Source organism: Toxotes jaculatrix, chromosome 6 (assembly GCF_017976425.1).
Source record: "Toxotes jaculatrix isolate fToxJac2 chromosome 6, fToxJac2.pri, whole genome shotgun sequence".
NCBI lineage: Eukaryota > Metazoa > Chordata > Actinopteri > Toxotidae > Toxotes > Toxotes jaculatrix.
This window is the reverse complement of record NC_054399.1, coordinates 17,417,570-17,435,545: the sequence shown is the minus strand read 5'-3', so window position 1 is coordinate 17,435,545 and position 17,976 is coordinate 17,417,570. Positions and strand designations below refer to the sequence as shown.

The window sequence follows — 17,976 nt, the reverse complement described above, 5'->3', positions numbered from 1 at the left end:
ATGACTGGTATCTGCTCATGTTTTTGTTTTTTTTGTTTTTCCATTGTACTGTATGTGAGCTTTAAACAAAAGCTTTTAGAAACTCATCTGAACTTTGTGATTATGAAAATTCTGTGCACATTTTGAGCACATTAAGTCAGGTTTTGAACTTGTAGGTACTGAGGAACTCTGTGAACCTCAGCTCCTATTGTCTCTGTGTTTGCAACCCCTCTGATGTCTGTTGTTGAGCTCTGAAGCTTATTATTGTATTAATCACAGCTTTAAGGTCTTTTGTTTAACTCACAAAGCATAAAGACATTTGTAGCAGTCAAGAATAATCTCAAACAGCTGTGCATAGTTGGCAAAAAGTTTAATAAAAAACAAATCCTTGATCATTGAAAATCACAAAAAAATGGATACAGAGTGAAGGATTTGAAGCATAAAGCAGTTTTATATGTTGCTGGCTGATGAAAGAGTGTGAGATGCAAATAAGATACAAGTCAAGCAGAAAAGTCCTCCAAGCTTGAATTCTCCTTTTGTTCTGTATCTTTCCCCCCCAGTGCCTCCTACCATTTTAGGCGGAGATGGTGGACCAACTGAGAGGAAAGTGACTCTCAGTAAGCCTCTGATCCTGGAGTGTGAGGCTGGGGGACACCCTCCCCCCTCTCTCACATGGCTAAAGGATGGCGTTCCTGTGCATCATGGTGAAAGTGTACGTGTGCTCGAGCAGGGGAAAAAAATCGAAATTGTCTCAGCTGCAGTGTCGGATTCGGGGCGCTACGTCTGCGTGGCTACAAGCATCGCTGGGGAGAAGGAGGTCAAATACGACGTCAGAGTTTTAGGTAAAGAAACACACAAAAATGTCTTTAAATTGGTATATCCATATAGACTATTGACACTAATTTTCACAGCATATGCACACACTCATGTCATTGTTTTTGTTTTTACTTTGTCACCATCAGACAGACCCAGACTGAGACATGATGGCAAAACAAATGCATACAATATATATACATAAAAAAATGCATACAGTGCCTCTTTTTAATTTGTAGAATATATTTTTTAAAGGAGGCTGGCTTGTTTATGCCCATATGCAGCAATATAATCATTTTGTAATATAATTATTCAGTATAATCATAAAAGCCTTGGTCTTACCTCATTGTTCATTCCACATCAATTTCTTTGCTGGACTTCAGTTCTAGTTAGTTTTTGACTCAGACTTATCTCATTAATAAAAACAGAAAAGGATTTCTCTCCCCTGGTAGTATGTAAACAGCAGTTCAGCATTTAGTTAATCACCCCTGCTCATGGAGACAGTTCAAAGGAATTATAAAACATTTGATTCAGCCTTTGCCGGGTAAAACACATCAGAGAGAACAGACTTCATTGAAGGTTGTTACCTCAAGTGGTCACACAGTTACAACTGTGTTCTGTAGCTGCTAAGAGCCAGGACATTTGTTCGGGACTTATCCAGGTCCCGGTTATTGTTTTTTTTTTTTAAACATAAACAAAAAAATATCCTGCACATGGCTCCAAGTTGGACTTATTAAGATAACTCAGGCTATAACAAAGTCATTTGCTCTTATGTATTTTGTTTGTAATGCTTTTATCTGGGTGTGAAACAGTTTTCCTTTCATTGCACAGTGCATGTGGATCTGCATTGGCTGTCGGACCATCTCCAGTTTTTTAATCTCTCTGAGTAAATCTGATTACTTAACTACACGCAGCTACAGTCTGTTGTGTGTAGTTTGTTTTAAACAACTTGTGACAGCTGAGAAAACATTCTGCCGTTGTCGGCAGGATTCGAACCTGCGCGGGGAGACCCCAATGGATTTCTAGTCCATCGCCTTAACCACTCGGCCACGACAACTCATGTGAAACCTGAGCTGATACTGTTGCTTTCTGCTGATGCTGGTGCCATCTACACCATGTGTGCATTCCACATGGGAAACTGACACCTGCTGTTTCACTGTGGCTTTGCATATCTGACCGATATACTCATATACTCAGACTTCACAAATACACAACACAGAAGATTTTATCTTTTTATTTTTTATATATTTTACTGATCTTCTCTGATACTGTTATTATATGCAGCAGAAATAGAGGAATTGAAAAAAAGAAAGAAAAGCAATGGACTTAGAGTTTTAAAGTTGTGATATTAATATTGAAAAATAGACCTCAGGTCATTCTGACATGTTTTCCCTGCCTTAAATATAAGACCGTTATTTTTAAATTACACATGCATTTATTGTGGTTTTCCAGAATCTAATGCACTGAAATATTCTCTCTTAGTTCCTCCTTTCATTGATGGAGCTAATGATGTGACAGACAGCACAGTGATACTGAACAGCCCTTTGGAGCTGGAGTGTGAGGCCACTGGAATGCCTGTACCTGTCATCACGTAAGATCTTATGCATGCACATAAACAGATATAAACACACACGCGTGCACACACATGTACAATGTAAAAGCTTTTTTATTTTCCAGGTGGTACAAGGACGGAAAGCCAGTGAGACAGGGTGAAGGGTTGCGGGTGGCAGCCAGCGGTCGACGGCTGATCGTGTCGCGTGCTCAGGTCTCTGACACGGCTCGTTTTCAGTGTGTGGCCACTAATGAAGCAGGAGATCACGAGAGGGACTTCAATGTTGTCGTCCATGGTAAAACATTTAAACGCTTTATGTGCTTTGCAATAAAATAAGTTGTTTTGCCAAATAAATGAAGAATCATTTTGATAGACTTGCATATACTCTTATTGTAATAAATGTGATTTATGCTTTAAATGCAACTCACAGGGGCACTCCCACTCTGGGTAAATACTACTCTCTGCCTTTTTGTGATTTCCATCTTCCTAATTAGCAGTTGCAAAATGTTTTTTAAGGAAATAAGTCTATCCTTTGCATCTCTCCAGTTCCTCCATCCATCCGTACCACTGGGCCCGCTGAACGTTCAGTGGTTCTCCACAAGGCCATCAGCCTGGAGTGTATCTCAAGTGGTATCCCTCCTCCAAGCATTACCTGGCTTAAAAATGGCCGACCTGTCGACACAGCACAGGAGCACCTGAAGGTTGGTTGATTGGTTAACTGTTATTTGTTAATTTTTATATGATTTATGATTTGAGTTTGCACAGCTTCAGGGGAACCAAACCTCTGACATGCATCAAAGATGTAATTCAGAATGTTCAGTGCTCACTGACTTTTACTTGAATTTAAAAATATGTAAACATTTGCGTCAGGATGGGCCAAGGATTGGTTGCATTTGCTGCATCGCTGTAACAACCCAATAGAAACAAAAAAAAAATTCTATTTTCCACTTATTTTCAAAGCAGAAACACTAATTTAAGATGCTGAACGTTGCATTTGCAAAGGCAAAGTTTTGCATGTTTTGTTCAAATGGGAGTCAGTGGCTGTTGATGCTTTGACTTTAGGTCTATGATGAGGTTTTAGAAGCAAATGTCTGTTGTTCTTCAAAGGCACAGAAGTAGAAATCTTTGCTGTTTTCAAGACTGAGCCTGTAACTTTGAGATACAGCTAAACGTTTCTCTCCCAGATTCACAAACTGACAAATAGCGACATGTGTTATACACTTTTATGCTCACATTTTAACATGGAGAGTAATTACCAGTTTGGATTCCCTGTGTTCTGTGTGTCTGTGAATGCGCTCTTGTATCCGTCACAGCTGGAGTCGGCAGGCAGAACACTGAAGGTCACAGAAGCAAGACTAGAGGATTCTGGGAGATACACCTGCCTGGCCACCAATGCAGCTGGTGAAGCTCAGCAGCACATTCGGCTCAGTGTCCATGGTAACTTAAAGATAAACAAATCACTCTCTGTGCATGTTCCCATCCCTTGTCTCACTCATCTCCTGGTTTCTGTCATACATCTTCCTTATTTCTTTGTTCTGTGTCAAGGGACTAGGTGGAGACATGAGAATTTCATCTAATGAATTGTTGTACTTGTGTGTAATACTGTGTGTGTCCCTCAGAGCCTCCTAGTATCCCCTACTCTGGAGAGATCATCAACCAGACCATCCTGTCAGGCTTTCCCACTGAGCTTGAGTGCAAGGCCACAGGCAGCCCATTACCTGGTGAGACAGATCACAAACGTCGCCCTCTGTCCTGCTGTGCACACTCACAGGCTGCAGGGCGTAATTTCCCCCGACTGCTGAGTTGGAATTGGCTGTACTGCTTCTTGCCTTATCTTTAACCATTAATGGAACAGCAGAAAATTGATCTCAGATGACTCCCTGCAGGCAGCTTCACTTTCTTCCTGCTGCCTTTCTTTCCAGTTGGATGTGTTGCAGATAAGCAGTCACATTCCAACGTAAATGAACTCTTTTCTCAGGACGTTTCTGCATTTTTCCAGCAGGTGTTGCATTCCAACGATCTCATGTTGGTTAAGCCATGTTGCATGCCACATCATTAGAGATCTGCTTTAAGCTCCGTGGTTAAAAATAATGACACACAAATGATAATTTCTTAGTGTCTTCATGCCAATACAGTGCACTCACAAATTTCACAACCACAGATAGTCGAACAGTAAGTTCAATTACTTGTTTAAGAAGCACTAACTGATTAAAAATGGCTAAAATTCTGAGATCTGCTTCAACTCTAAAGTCTTAAATATCAAGGATAAAAACCTTTAATTTTGTGCTATTTCTGCACTCCAACCATTTTTTCTTTATTATTTTAAACTTTATATTATTTCCTAATGTTTCTGAATTTTTATTTATTCTCCTTTCCTTTTTCATGCATTTTTTGATTTATGTAAAGTACTTTTAATTATTATTGTGCTTCAGCTATCACTTGGTACAAAGATGGCCGACCTCTGACAAGTGCAGCTGGGGTGACTATGCTGAAGCGTGGCCAGGTGCTGGGGATTGAACGGGCTCAGCTGTCTGATGCTGGGATATACAGATGCGTAGCGGTCAACCTGGCTGGAGTTGCGGAGATATTTCATAGCCTGCAGGTGTTTGGTGGGTGACTTTTTTATCATTTAATTCTTTAAACAAAAGTTTGTGCTTATCTAATAAGATAAGTAGAAATCTCAGAAATGTTTCCCTGTGATTAGACGATGACAAATGACATGATACACTTCAGTTATCCACCTTATTACTGACCATTTTTTTCTTTCTTGTGTCCTACAGTACCTCCAGTCATCTCCAGCCGGGGTGGTACAGTAACAGTGGTAGTGAATGAAGCTGCCAGACTGGAGTGTGAGGCCACTGGTGTTCCTCTGCCCAGCCTCACATGGCTTAAAGATGGCAGCCCCGTGGCAAGCGTATCACATGGCATACAGGTGCCCATAAATGAGCTGAATGAATGAATCCATGTTTGAATTAAGTAGTGAGAAAAACAAGATGTATGCACAGTATTTTGTTTTGTTTTGAAGCTAAATTTGGCATCATATCCCCTCAAACTGTGATATAAAACAAATGTAAATTATACATATGCATAATGTGCCTACAGTTGTATGGAACATTTATCAGAGAGGTATTTTCTGTATGTCTTTTATTGGCAGGGTTTGTGTGTATTTAAGTCTGTACTGTGGTCTCTGGTCTCTGATCTGTTTCTGTCTCCCTCTCAGGTGTTGTCCGGTGGCAGAGTGCTCTCTCTGAGCAGTGCACAGGTCAGTGATACAGGCCGATATACCTGTGTGGCCGTCAATGCTGGAGGAGAACAAAACAGAGAGTATGACCTGCGTGTTTATGGTGAGTAAATAACCATTTGTCCATTAGTAACCATTAGTAGCTGTTACACAAATGTACTGTACATATACAGTGCACTAAACACACGATCATTAATATTATAGTGATGTGAGATGTATTAAAACAGAATTAGAGTTTGAATTATGTGTGGAAAGCCACTGTATTGTTTTAGAAGCCCTGTTCATGTTTATAAGCTTTTTAAATCATAAGAAAACGATAACTTAAATTTTTTTGTTTTTTAAAATTGTTTTAGTCTAGTGTCTCTTTGAATATTAAAAGATGTGTAACAGCAGGTTTCAATCCAATGTTCTGACTGTTGGTTGTGGGTTTTCCCTTTTTGTTTACTTTTGGATCACAGACGCAGCCTTTTATAAGCCAACAATGACATAACTTTTATCATAATTATAGGCCACACTTTGCTCTTCTAGTTTCATTAACTAATAGTTATGTGCATCTGTAGTATGTCTTTCAACAGACCACCAGATCCAGCACAAGACATTAAAAGACTGAAAAAACATTTGGAGCAGGCCTTGAGCAAAACATGTGCACATAGAGGAAGGAATGATTTGACTGAGTTTAGCATTTCAGTAAACCTTGTCAGTTCTCTACACAGAGCTGAGCTTGATGACAAATCAGTTGTTATAGAGGCTTAATCAAAGCTAAAGTTGGTGAGGTAATAGGAGACAAGAAGTTTACATATGGGGAATTGTGAAGTCTGTGCTCATGTGTGTCTGTCTCTGTATGTCTGTTTGAACACAGCAACACACAGAATACAAACATTTACATGATGTGCATTTCCCCAGAAAGATCAAAAAGAGCTTGTCCAGAGGAATAAAGGCAGATTTGTTGTGGTAATTGCTACCATTCTTCGGCAGCTTCCTGTGTCTGGCCAAATCCTGAGTTAAGGGCTGTTGCAGTCCTTCCCCGATGACTTGAGCTCTGTCTGTCCAACAGCCATAAGAGGGAAATTGCCCTTCAGTTATTTTCTAGACCAGGCCAGATTAACCAAAAAAAAGGGGGGACTGTCTGATGAAATACTGATGAACAAAAGCTTAGATGAACAAAATTGTTTAAATTGACGTTATATTTAAGGAGTCCAGACATTTTCATCCTTAAGGTGAGGACCTCCAAACATTTCCTGAGCTGCTGCACAAAAGTTGTCAGTTAACTTTTCCCGCAGTTTGTTTCTCTGTGGTTCATAGCTGTGTGTTTTGGTCCCAGAAAAGTTAGGCGCCAAAAGCAAATTATGTCCACTGGTCATTCAACTTGTGGGAAATCTAGTTATCCAGTCTCAGCAACACCCATCTTTGGCTATGATGATACAGAGGCAGTCACAGGGGAACAAAAACCTTTTTATGGGTCTTTCTTTGCTTCTGATTCATTATGCATCTCAGTGAATGTTAGCAATTTCCATATAGATTAGGTTTCTTGAACTTCCCCACTTAACAGAGCCCGTGTATCTCAGGAAACAATTATTCTTTTCACATATGAAGTAATATGAGAAGTTTTTAGCATTTATAGTGACTTAGTGGGCCAAATTTAAAAAGTCAGTTCATGCAAAAGAGCAGCTAAATAAAGTATGAATGTGATTGTCAGTAGCTTGTTGTCATGTCTGTCACAGTGCCACCAAACATCAAGGGTGAGGAGGTGAATGCCACAGTGATGCTCGGTCGTCCAGTGGAGCTGCGCTGCCAGAGCGATGCAATCCCTCCACCTTCCCTCTCCTGGCGCAAAGATGGCCGCCCGCTGTTCAGGAAGCCTGGTCTGACTGTTTCAGTGGATGGTAGTTTGCTCAAGGTAAAGCCAAAGTTAGAGAATATAAAATGGTAAATTAAATCCTTGTATGAGATGACAGGGTTTTGTTACAAGAAGTACTCGACAGTTTCTGGGTTTCCTCATCAAAATCTTTGTACTTTTGCAGTTTACCTCCTTTTTTAAAATAAATATCCTATTTATTGCCTTTCAAGTGTCAGTGTGTTGTTACCAAATCTCATGACTTGTCTATGAATCTACTTGTTAGGTCGATAGTGCCCAAGTGCAGGATTCTGGCAGGTATACCTGTGAGGCCACCAACGTTGCCGGCAAAACAGAGAAGAACTATAACCTCAATGTTTGGGGTGAGTTTTCTTTATTTTTGGTTGACTTTCTGTTTGTGTGCCATTCTGTTCATAAGAAGAAATTTGTGTTTTCTAAGAAAATTACTCTCTTGTGTTCTTTTCTATGTGGACTTCTGACAAAGCCAAATCAACTCTTGAGGAAGACTGCACTGGGTTGTTACCATAGTTACCTGTGTTGGAACTGACCTGAAGCCAGTGCAGTCACATTGTAGTTGAAAAAGTGATTTCAAAGCAGTGTTTTGCAGTGTTGGCTTCTGCTGGACATATTTTAAGGTGAAAATTCCCCACTATGCTTGACTGAGATGTGTGCGCCTCCTTTTGGTGTCCCCCCATCATCACAGTTTCTCCCAGCATCCGTGGCTCAGAGGAGGTTTCTCCTCTGACAGTGATTGAAGGAAGTCTCATCACTCTCGTGTGTGAGTCCAGTGGCATACCACCTCCAAGCTTGACCTGGAGGAAGGATGGTAAGTTTGTGTTTGTAAGCTACAGAGAGATGTAAAGTGACAACAAGAGCAAATGAAATGTGCTATAGGGACATTGTATGATGCACTGAATAATGTGTGGGTGACATGTTTGAACACCACACCTAACCTGTGTTTCACGTATGTCTTTGTCCCAGGTTCTGAGCTCAAGTCAGACCAGCGGCTCAGAGTTTTGTCAGGAGGTCGCCAGCTGCAGATTTCCAGCGCTGAGAGGACAGATGCAGCCTCCTACACCTGCACAGCTTCCAGTGCAGCTGGCACCACCTCCAAGGAGTATAGTCTGCAGGTTTATGGTACGCATAGGCCACCACATCTGTGATCTGTCTGTCTGTAATTTCAGTTTGTATTTTACCTTTTATTAGTAGAAGGAAACTTATGACAGTGAGAACTGCACTATTAGAGAAAGCTAAACGATTACAGGGTGGTATAGTCACCAAAAGCCTGCTTTATATGTGTTGTAAGTGCATTGCATCTGTTGAGGGAGCATGTGCACCAACTCACCTCCTTTTCTCACTTCAGTCCGCCCTTCTATCAGACGCAGCGAGGGCGACACCGATGATGTTACTGTGACAAAAGGAGGGGATGTGACCCTTCAGTGTGCTGCAGAGGGTGTGCCACGACCAGCGGTCACATGGCTGAAAGATGGACGGCCTATCACAGGCCAGCATGGTGCAAAGGTCCTTAACGAAGGAAGGCTGTTGCAGATTAAAGATGCTAAGGTGTCAGACACGGGACGCTACACCTGCATTGCTGTTAATGTGGCAGGGCAGGCTGACAGCAAGTATGACATCAGTGTACATGGTATGAATAATCAAGAGTTAGATTTTTGATTTAATCTTTTTTATTTTTATCATCAGTCTTCAATTTGGAGAATTGCAGTCCATCTTGAGGTCTTAAATTTTCCTTTTGTCCTTATCCCTTATTCCCTCTTCCTGTTCAGTCCCACCAAGTATACTTGGTCAGGTACAGCAGCCAGAAAATGTGAGTGTTGTTGTAAAGAACCCGTTTGCTCTGAACTGCGAGGCCTCTGGCATCCCTCTCCCTGCCATTTCCTGGCTGAAGGATGGTCGGCCAATCAAAGCTACAAACTCAGTGCGCATCCTTTCAGGTGAGTTCCTGTTGGACTTTGTGGGCTCTGACATTGTGTAGGAATTGCTCTGTAAAAAGTCTGTAAAAATGTTTTCAAATGTGTTTCCCTGGCCTCCTTGGGTGCATATGTCAGGAACACACTCAGTGAAAGCAAACCACCAAAGATATGAATGATAGTCTGAACTGTCAAAGGGGTAACTTGAACTATTTTTCTCCTCAGCAAGGTTTCAAAGGCCAGACAGTTGCAATATATCACTGGTAATAAGGTGTAATTACAGCTAAAGCTGAACTCAACAGAATGAAGACAAACAGGAGCAATTTCTCTGAATTGTGTTTTTAAATATTTAATCTAGTGGGTGCTTCTACATTAAACCATGGCCCCTGAAGTTAAGCATGTTACCGAAATTGCTTTTGTAGAAATATAAGCACCGAGCTCTGCCAAGTTGTTACTTGTTTTTTTTTTACGTTTATTTTGCAAATCAAATATATTCCATCATTGTGACAAGTTCATGTTGATGTGTGTCAATGTGGAAGAATATGTGGAAGATGCAGAGGGTTCATTCAGTGTCATGTTTGCTCAGGAGATTCTCACAAACCCTGTTTAAAAAAAAAAAACAAAAAAAAACAACAGAAAGCTGTTCCCACAGACATCCTTAGTTCTGAATGTAATTAAACTGGAAATGCAAATGTTTTAACAGCTGTGAGTTTGAAAGTCCCATTTCTTTCTGTTAACTGATCCTGATTTTCAAAGAGGGGTGATTTACTTTCATCAAGCTTAAAATGTTGTTTACACATCCCTGGGATGTTTTCCTTTTGGGAAAGGAGCAGGTTTTTACAAACAGACTCTGAATACATTCCATGATAACAAGAGATAAATGATGATAATTGGCCTGTTTAATCCCCTAGGAGGAAGAAGCCTACGTCTAATGCACGCTGCAGTAGAGGATGCTGGGAGATACACCTGTATCGTGTCTAACAGTGCTGGAGAGGAAAGGAAGAACTTTGACATCGACATCCTCGGTAAAGAGACAGGAAATGTCAGAGATAGTATCATGGCTTTTAGTTTTACAGCTTTATACTGTGTGAAAATCTTCAGTTTAAAGTCACTGTACAGATTAAAATCTTTTCTATCACAAAGTTGTTTATGTTTAGGTCATTTAATTTAATTTAACATCAGCTTTAAGAGATGTGATGAATGGTGAAAGAGAGCGAGAACCACTGAACTGATTTTTAGTCTAATTTGATAGTTCCACCCAGCATTGTCAACGAGGGAACTGTGGTGGATACTAAAGTCAAGGAGAAACACAACATTACTCTCACCTGTGAGGCATCAGGTGAGTGGTGTAATATAAATGTCTTGATCAATCCTTGATGTAAATTACACCAAAGATACTCTGTTAACCTCCCTTAAATGATTTCCCAGGTAACCCTGTACCAGAGATTAAATGGCTGAAGGACGGACAACCTCTATCGTCTGACAGACACCACCAAATTTTGTCTCATGGCCATTTCCTCCAAATCTCTGGTGCCCAAGTTGCAGACACTGGAAGGTACACCTGCCTGGCATCTAACAGTGCGGGGGACCGCAGCCGGCATTTCAACCTCAATGTCTTGGGTACAAAGACAAATCTTAAATCCATTTAGAAATCTTTCATAAATGAATCAGACTATTTGCGATAGATCACAGTCACATTGTTAGTTTGGTTGGTTTGTATTCCTGTCCTTTCTCGACAGTTTCTCCCACCATTGCTGGCTCGGGTCCTGATGGTTCTGCAGAGGAGGTGACAGTTACTTTGAGCAGCCCCACGTCTCTTGTGTGTGAAGTCCAGTCCTACCCTCCTGCCCTCATCACCTGGCTCAAAGACGGCACTCCATTTGAGTCCAGTCGCAATGTCCGAGTGCTTCCAGGTTTGAGAGTGCATCAACATAACAAATGTAGTAAAAAAAAAAAAACAAAAAAAAAAAACTTAGTACTATATGGCTTTCATCATTCCTTGCCCATGCTTTCATAGGTGGACGAACCCTGCAGATACTCAATGCAAAAGAGGAGAATGCTGGGAGATATACCTGTGTGGCCACTAATGAGGCTGGAGAGACACTGAAGCACTATGAAGTCAAAGTTTATGGTGAGATGATTTGGTTGTAAGTTGTCCTTAACATCCCGTGTCCTCTTTGGTCAGAGAAGGAAGGCACAGTATTTATGGTCCTTAAAAGCACTGATATAATTTGACCTATTGTTGAATAAGGTGTAAAAGCTAAAAAAAATGCATGTATAAAATACCTATAATTATTTAATGTTTTTCTTTTCTCCAGTTCCCCCACAGATCAATAAAAATGATATCCCAGGGGAAGGACTGGCCCCCAAAGAGGTCAAGATCAAGGTCAACAGCACATTGACCCTGGAGTGTGCAGCTGAGGCCTTTCCTACCCCAGCACTGCAGTGGTACAAGGATGGACAGGTAGATATTCTGCCTCCTGTATCTATGTTTTGAAATCCATTTTTAATTACAATGTAAATGTTTCCATATTTAAAATAACTTTTAAAACATTCTCTGCTGCGATACCTCTTTTCCCCCACAGATCTTGCGGGCAGACAGCCATGTGTCCATTACAGCCAATGGTCGTATTGTTCAGATCAAGCATGCTCAGGTGTCAGACACTGGGCGCTACACCTGCGTAGCCACTAATATAGCTGGAGAGGATGAGAAGGACTTTGATGTAAATATACAAGGTGAACTGGGTTGACTCATGCGAATGTGTTAACTGAAACTATTTGTGCATTTCATGGGCTCAGAGAGTATTCCTGTTCTTTTTTTGTTATACTAAAACTAAAATACCTGCACGAGTTACCAGTGTTTTTAAAAGAATACAGTTTATTTAAAAGTTTTGTGAAAAAAAAAAACTTCCTTTGAGATAAATGCAGAACCATACTCTCAGTTGTGTTTCCAACCACACTAAGAAATAGAATTTCCAAAAATGCTCAAAAACTTTTTTTGTTTCCCTCCTTTCAGTACCACCTAATTTCAACAGGCCTGGAGGAGTTGGTGATGCCATGTCTCCCCCAGGCTTTGGAGGCGATGTTCGGGATGTTATACTCAACAATCCCATGTCTCTGTACTGTGAGACCAATGCTGTCCCTCCTCCTACTCTTACCTGGTACAAAGATGGACATCTGCTGACCTCCAATGACAAAGTTCTGATCCTGCCAGGTGAGCTAAACAAAGAAAACAGAAAGAAAGAGCAAGACAGGAAATGTGTCCATGCTAACCTTCTATTGTTTTGTTCTCAGGTGGGCGAGTGTTACAGATTCCAAGGGCTCAAGCTGAGGATACAGGCAGATACACATGCGTGGCTGTCAATGAAGCAGGGGAAGACTCCATTCAGTATGATGTTAGAGTGTTATGTGAGTAAAAACACCAGTATCAGTCAGTTTAGCAGAGCTGGGGAAAAAAGTCTTTTTAAATACAACAGTCCCTCATTGTGTTTTTTGTCCCGCACCAGTGCCTCCGTCCATACGGGGAACAGACAGCGATTTGCCTGATGAGGTCACAGTCTTAGTCAACAAAACTACCCAACTGGAGTGTCATGCAGATGGAAACCCTACACCCAAGATCACTTGGTTTAAGGACAACCAGCCAATCAGCTCTGATGGTCCACATAGAATCTTATCCAATGGGAGGACACTTCAGGTAACAACCAGGAAGCACAGTCAGTAAGCTATCTGTGCATTCAATAATAAACTTGCATAACCTTAACATTCAGTTTTATATATATATACCAGTACCTTTTTAACTGAACTTGTGAACATTACATCTAACTTTAAGGGTGCTAAAGTGTTGCTTAAACTCTGACGTGCACACTATGTACAATTGATCTGTGTTCTTACTGAGTACATATTTCTCCATCTTTCAGGTGTCGAGTGCACAGGTATCTGACACAGGGCGCTATGTGTGTGTGGCTGACAATGTGGCTGGGAGTGCAGAAAAATCCTTTAATCTCAATGTTCATGGTGAGCTATGTGCATGAATTAGTTTGTTAAATCTGAGAAAAGATAAGCTAAATTAAAAATTTGAAATTCTACATTTTCTGTCATGTGAACTACCTGACAAGTTAATAAAGTATTCAGTCTTTTTTTCCTTCAATACAACAGGGTGCAAGAAGAGGTTGTTAATCTAATAAACGGTATCTGCAGTACCTATAAAAAGTATTCACCCCCTCGGATGTTACCCCTTTTATTGCTTCTATAAATGGAATCATGGTCAATATAATTTGGTTTTTTGACAAGAATTCACAAAAAACTCAAATTAACACAAATTAATGTCAGATAATTAAAAACACATGAGTAATTGCATAAATATTCACTCCCTTAAAAGTGACTAACATAGTTCAACAGAGGTCCAGCCAATTGGTGCCAGTTGTCTCCCAATTAGTGAAATGAAGATCACCTGAGTGCAGTGATTGTAGCATAAAGACACCTGTGTCTGGAAGGTCCAGTCACTGGTTAATCAGTATTCCTGGCTACAATTACACCATGAAGACAAAAAAAGCACTACAAGCAACTCTGAGAAAAGGCTATTGATAAGCATAAGTCAGGGGATGGATACAAAAAAAATTCCAAGTTCACAGCTTTAGTGAGTGTTAAAAAGCATTATTTTTTTCTTTTTTTCTGCAGTACAACTGTAAAAACACTGTTTGCTCCTTTTAAATGTTGGTTCCTTTTTTCTTTCAGTGCCTCCCACCATTATCGGCCTGAGTCCTGAGAATGTGACGGTGGTGGTGAACAACTTTGTGTCTCTCTCTTGTGAAGCTACCGGTTTCCCCCCTCCCACCTTGAGTTGGCTAAATGATAGGGGCCCCATCCAAGGCAACACCAATGCACTCATCATGCCAGGTACCGCAAGCTTGTAATAAACATTTAGCATTTGAAAAATTGGTAACAATTGAAGCAGGATATCCAGGAGAAATGGCTGCTTACAGTTGATACTTTATGTGTCTGTGTGTCCATTTGTGTCTTCAGGTGGTCGTACGCTTCAGATTCTGAAAGCAAAAGTATCTGATGGAGGAAAGTACAGCTGTGTGGCCATGAATGCAGCAGGAGAGGCTTACAAACACATCTATCTCACGGTTTTTGGTCAGTCTACATGCACACTGTGTGTATCGTACACTGAGCGCCTCACTTTGGCCTCTAGTTTTACTTTATGAACTGGCGGTGAATGTTTTCCTCTCTCCTCGGCCTTCCAGTTCCTCCCAGTATCCGGGACAGTAGCGGGGACTCTCCTGTGGTGGTGAATGTGCTTGTTGGGAAATCGGTAACCCTGGAGTGTGAATCCAATGCTGTGCCTCCTCCCACCATCACCTGGTACAAGAACGGCAGGGTGGTGACAGAATCAGCCAACCTGCGCATCCTGGCAGAGGGGCAGATGCTTGAGATCAAAGGCGCAGAGGTGACACATGAATGGATACCATGTTTTCTATCATTTTTATATTTCAGCACTTTCACCAATCACATGTCAATTCAAATTGTGGCCATTACTGCAGTGTCTTCTTTTGTTGTTCTTTCTTTTCTTGTCTTTGTCACTTCAGACATAGTAGCTAACACTTCTCAAGTAAAATTAAGTAAATGACTCTAGTCTCTTTTTTTGTGCATCTGTCTTACATGTGTCTTCTGTTGTTCAGGTATCTGATACAGGGCAGTATGTTTGCAAGGCCACCAATGTTGCTGGTCAGGTGGACAAGAACTTCCACTTGAATATTTATGGTAGAACATTTTAGATATATATATCTATCTATTCAAAACTTAGAAAATTCATGAAACACATTTTTAGAAACAATGCTTAGCACATAATATTAATTGAAATTGCTGTCTCTGCCTCTTCAGTACCTCCCAGTATTGATGGTCCAGCAGAGGAGATTGTGGTGGAAACCATCAGTAACCCAGTGACCTTTTCCTGTGATGCTACTGGTATCCCTCCTCCCAGCCTCACTTGGTTAAAGAATGGACGACCCATAGGTATGTCTGCATGATTTACATTTAGGAGAGGTGGACTGTAGGTTTTATCATCTGATAATGTCCTTCATTATTTGTCTGTAATATAACTAGACACAGTAGATTTATCATTTTCATTTAATACCAAACATATGAGCTCTGTATTTCTTTAGAGAATTCAGAGTCTCTGGAGATGCACATCTTCTCAGGGGGCAGCAAGCTTCAGATTGCACGGTCACAACTTTCTGACAGTGGCACGTACACGTGTCTGGCCTCCAACGTGGAGGGCAATGCGCGCAAGAGCTACCGCCTCACCATACAAGGTATGTGCACTTGTTCAAGTCTCAACACAATGAAAAAATGTCAACCTTTTCTGTGAAATATGAAAAAAGCTTATTACTCTCAGGCAAAGCCATATACATATCATAAACATATCCAATTTATATAACTTGTATGTTAATTTAGTGGATAATCCATTTTCCCCTAAAACCAGTGATTCTCTCTTAGTCCCTCCCAGTATCTCTGGATCAGAGCTGCCCAGTGAGATGGGAGTCCTGCTAAATGAAAGCATCCAGCTGGTCTGTAGAGTCCAGGGAACCCCGACTCCAACCATCCAGTGGTTGAAGGATGGAGAAGTCATCAACAGTGCAGGGAGCAGGAACAGCCTCAGGTACAGTAAAACCTGCAACCAAAAAAAATAAATAAATGAATAAAAAAAAGGAGAAAATTGGGGATTGATATATATATATATATATATATATATTTTTTTTTTTTTTTTTTTTTTTTTACACAGTAGACCAATCCAGTAATAAGAATAGTAATGTAATTTTACCTTGTGTTCAGGATCAGTCCAGATGGCAGCACACTCACGGTGATCAAAGCTCACACCACCGACAGTGGCAAGTACACCTGTGTGGCCAGCAACACTGCAGGAGAGGAGGACAGGATATTTAATCTAAATGTCTATGGTGAGTTTAATTCAAATTAAACTACACAATGTAAATTCAAATGTTAACATTTTTCAATTACATATTACATGTAAATGCTCAGTACAAACAGTCTGACCTACTTTAAACTCTCCTTTCTCTGTCACTGACCTTACTCTCCATTTGCTCTTTTAGTGCCTCCTGTGATAGATGGCAACAGTGAGACAGCTGAAGAGTTGACCACTGTTTTGGACAGCTCTGTCAACATTGAGTGTGTTGCTACTGGCTCTCCTCCTCCACAGCTCAACTGGCTGAGAAATGGCCTCCCCCTGCCAGTCTCCTCCCACATACGGCTCCTCTCTGCAGGACAGGTGCTCCGGTAGGTCAGTGGACAGGGTGCAAGAAGAGGTTGTAACACATGATGCTGCATTAAGAACAACTTCTTGTGTTTCTTATGTATGGGGAAAGGTGGTCAAATACGTGATTGCAAAATAATGTGCATTGTAAGGGGAAGACCAAGATAGTGGTCTCTCTTTAGCTGTAAAAGCTTGCAAGAAAGTCTCTGTTTTCATAAATGAATTCTCTCTTAAAGGATTTGGACTTTTCTTACATTTCTGGTGGACAGTTAATCTAATAAAGGGTATCTGCAGTACCTATAAAAAGTATTCACCCCCTCGGATGTTACCCCTTTTATTGCTTCTATAAATGGAATCATGGTCAATATAATTTGGCTTTTTGACAAGAATTCACAAAAAACTCAAATTAACACAAATTAATGTCAGGTAATTAAAAACACATGAGTAATTGCATAAATATTCACTCCCTTAAAAGTGACTGATGGTTCAACAGAGGTCCAGCCAATTGGTACCAGTTGTCTCCCAATTAGTGAAATGGAGATCACCTGAGTGCAGTGATTGTAGCATAAAGACACCTGTGTCTGGAAGGTCCAGTCACTGGTTAATCAGTATTCCTGGCTACAATTACACCATGAAGACAAAAAAACACTACAAGCAACTCTGAGAAAAGGCTATTGATAAGCATAAGTCAGGGGATGGATACAAAAAAATTCCAAGTTCACGGCTTTAGTGAGCGTTAAAAAGCATACTTATATGTTGTATTATTTTTTATCTGTCAGGATAACACGAACCCAGGTGTCTGATGGTGGTACCTACACCTGCGTTGCATCAAACAGGGCAGGAGTGGACAACAGACATTATAACCTGCAAGTCCATGGTTAGTATGAAACTTGTAAAACTTGTGACTTGTGAAATTTTAGGAATAAATCACCAAATGGCTTTTTCTGTTCAGCAATGAATGATAATCAGCTGTGTCTTTTACTACTCTCCTTAGTTCCTCCTGGTCTTGATGGAGCAGGGAGCACAGAGGATGTAACTGTAGTCAGAGGAAATACGGTGTCTCTGCTGTGTATTGCTGATGGGACTCCAACCCCTAATGTGTCCTGGATCAAAGGAGGAGCGACTCTGGTTCCTGATCCTCACCTCAGATTTCTCAACCTGAACACCACTGTGCAGATCATCCAGGCCTGGGTCAATGATACAGGACGCTACACCTGTGTGGCAAACAACACTGCTGGTCAAGCAAGCCGCCACTTTAACCTCAAAGTGCTGGGTGAGTATAAAGAGCAGAAAGTAATACTGAGATTCAGGTGTGATGTGTTGAAAGACACAGAC

The 17,976-nt window shown here is 40.8% G+C and overlaps 1 protein-coding gene and 1 non-coding gene across 2 annotated transcripts in view; one reads left to right on the top strand and one right to left on the bottom strand.

Annotated features, from left to right (window-relative positions):
• The window catches only part of hmcn1 (hemicentin 1), a 77,947-nt gene that overhangs the window by 43,357 nt on the left and 16,614 nt on the right, over positions 1–17,976 (top strand). The window contains exons 32-68 of the mRNA XM_041039732.1: positions 540–821; positions 2,275–2,383; positions 2,470–2,639; positions 2,891–3,045; positions 3,658–3,781; positions 3,964–4,065; positions 4,777–4,953; positions 5,125–5,276; positions 5,565–5,688; positions 7,307–7,482; positions 7,706–7,802; positions 8,144–8,266; positions 8,422–8,577; positions 8,804–9,085; positions 9,225–9,392; positions 10,280–10,393; positions 10,621–10,707; positions 10,797–10,988; positions 11,108–11,281; positions 11,386–11,499; positions 11,687–11,832; positions 11,954–12,104; positions 12,385–12,582; positions 12,663–12,776; positions 12,875–13,062; positions 13,286–13,382; positions 14,103–14,264; positions 14,391–14,504; positions 14,615–14,817; positions 15,050–15,131; positions 15,252–15,383; positions 15,533–15,682; positions 15,867–16,029; positions 16,203–16,327; positions 16,481–16,664; positions 17,421–17,518; positions 17,636–17,914. Coding sequence (XP_040895666.1) covers positions 540–821; positions 2,275–2,383; positions 2,470–2,639; positions 2,891–3,045; positions 3,658–3,781; positions 3,964–4,065; positions 4,777–4,953; positions 5,125–5,276; positions 5,565–5,688; positions 7,307–7,482; positions 7,706–7,802; positions 8,144–8,266; positions 8,422–8,577; positions 8,804–9,085; positions 9,225–9,392; positions 10,280–10,393; positions 10,621–10,707; positions 10,797–10,988; positions 11,108–11,281; positions 11,386–11,499; positions 11,687–11,832; positions 11,954–12,104; positions 12,385–12,582; positions 12,663–12,776; positions 12,875–13,062; positions 13,286–13,382; positions 14,103–14,264; positions 14,391–14,504; positions 14,615–14,817; positions 15,050–15,131; positions 15,252–15,383; positions 15,533–15,682; positions 15,867–16,029; positions 16,203–16,327; positions 16,481–16,664; positions 17,421–17,518; positions 17,636–17,914 — 5,664 coding nt within the window. The remainder of the gene's footprint in view (positions 1–539; positions 822–2,274; positions 2,384–2,469; positions 2,640–2,890; positions 3,046–3,657; positions 3,782–3,963; positions 4,066–4,776; positions 4,954–5,124; positions 5,277–5,564; positions 5,689–7,306; positions 7,483–7,705; positions 7,803–8,143; positions 8,267–8,421; positions 8,578–8,803; positions 9,086–9,224; positions 9,393–10,279; positions 10,394–10,620; positions 10,708–10,796; positions 10,989–11,107; positions 11,282–11,385; positions 11,500–11,686; positions 11,833–11,953; positions 12,105–12,384; positions 12,583–12,662; positions 12,777–12,874; positions 13,063–13,285; positions 13,383–14,102; positions 14,265–14,390; positions 14,505–14,614; positions 14,818–15,049; positions 15,132–15,251; positions 15,384–15,532; positions 15,683–15,866; positions 16,030–16,202; positions 16,328–16,480; positions 16,665–17,420; positions 17,519–17,635; positions 17,915–17,976) is intronic.
• On the bottom strand, positions 1,768–1,849 carry trnas-aga. Its single transcript has one exon. It is a non-coding gene; the product is annotated as a tRNA-Ser (tRNA).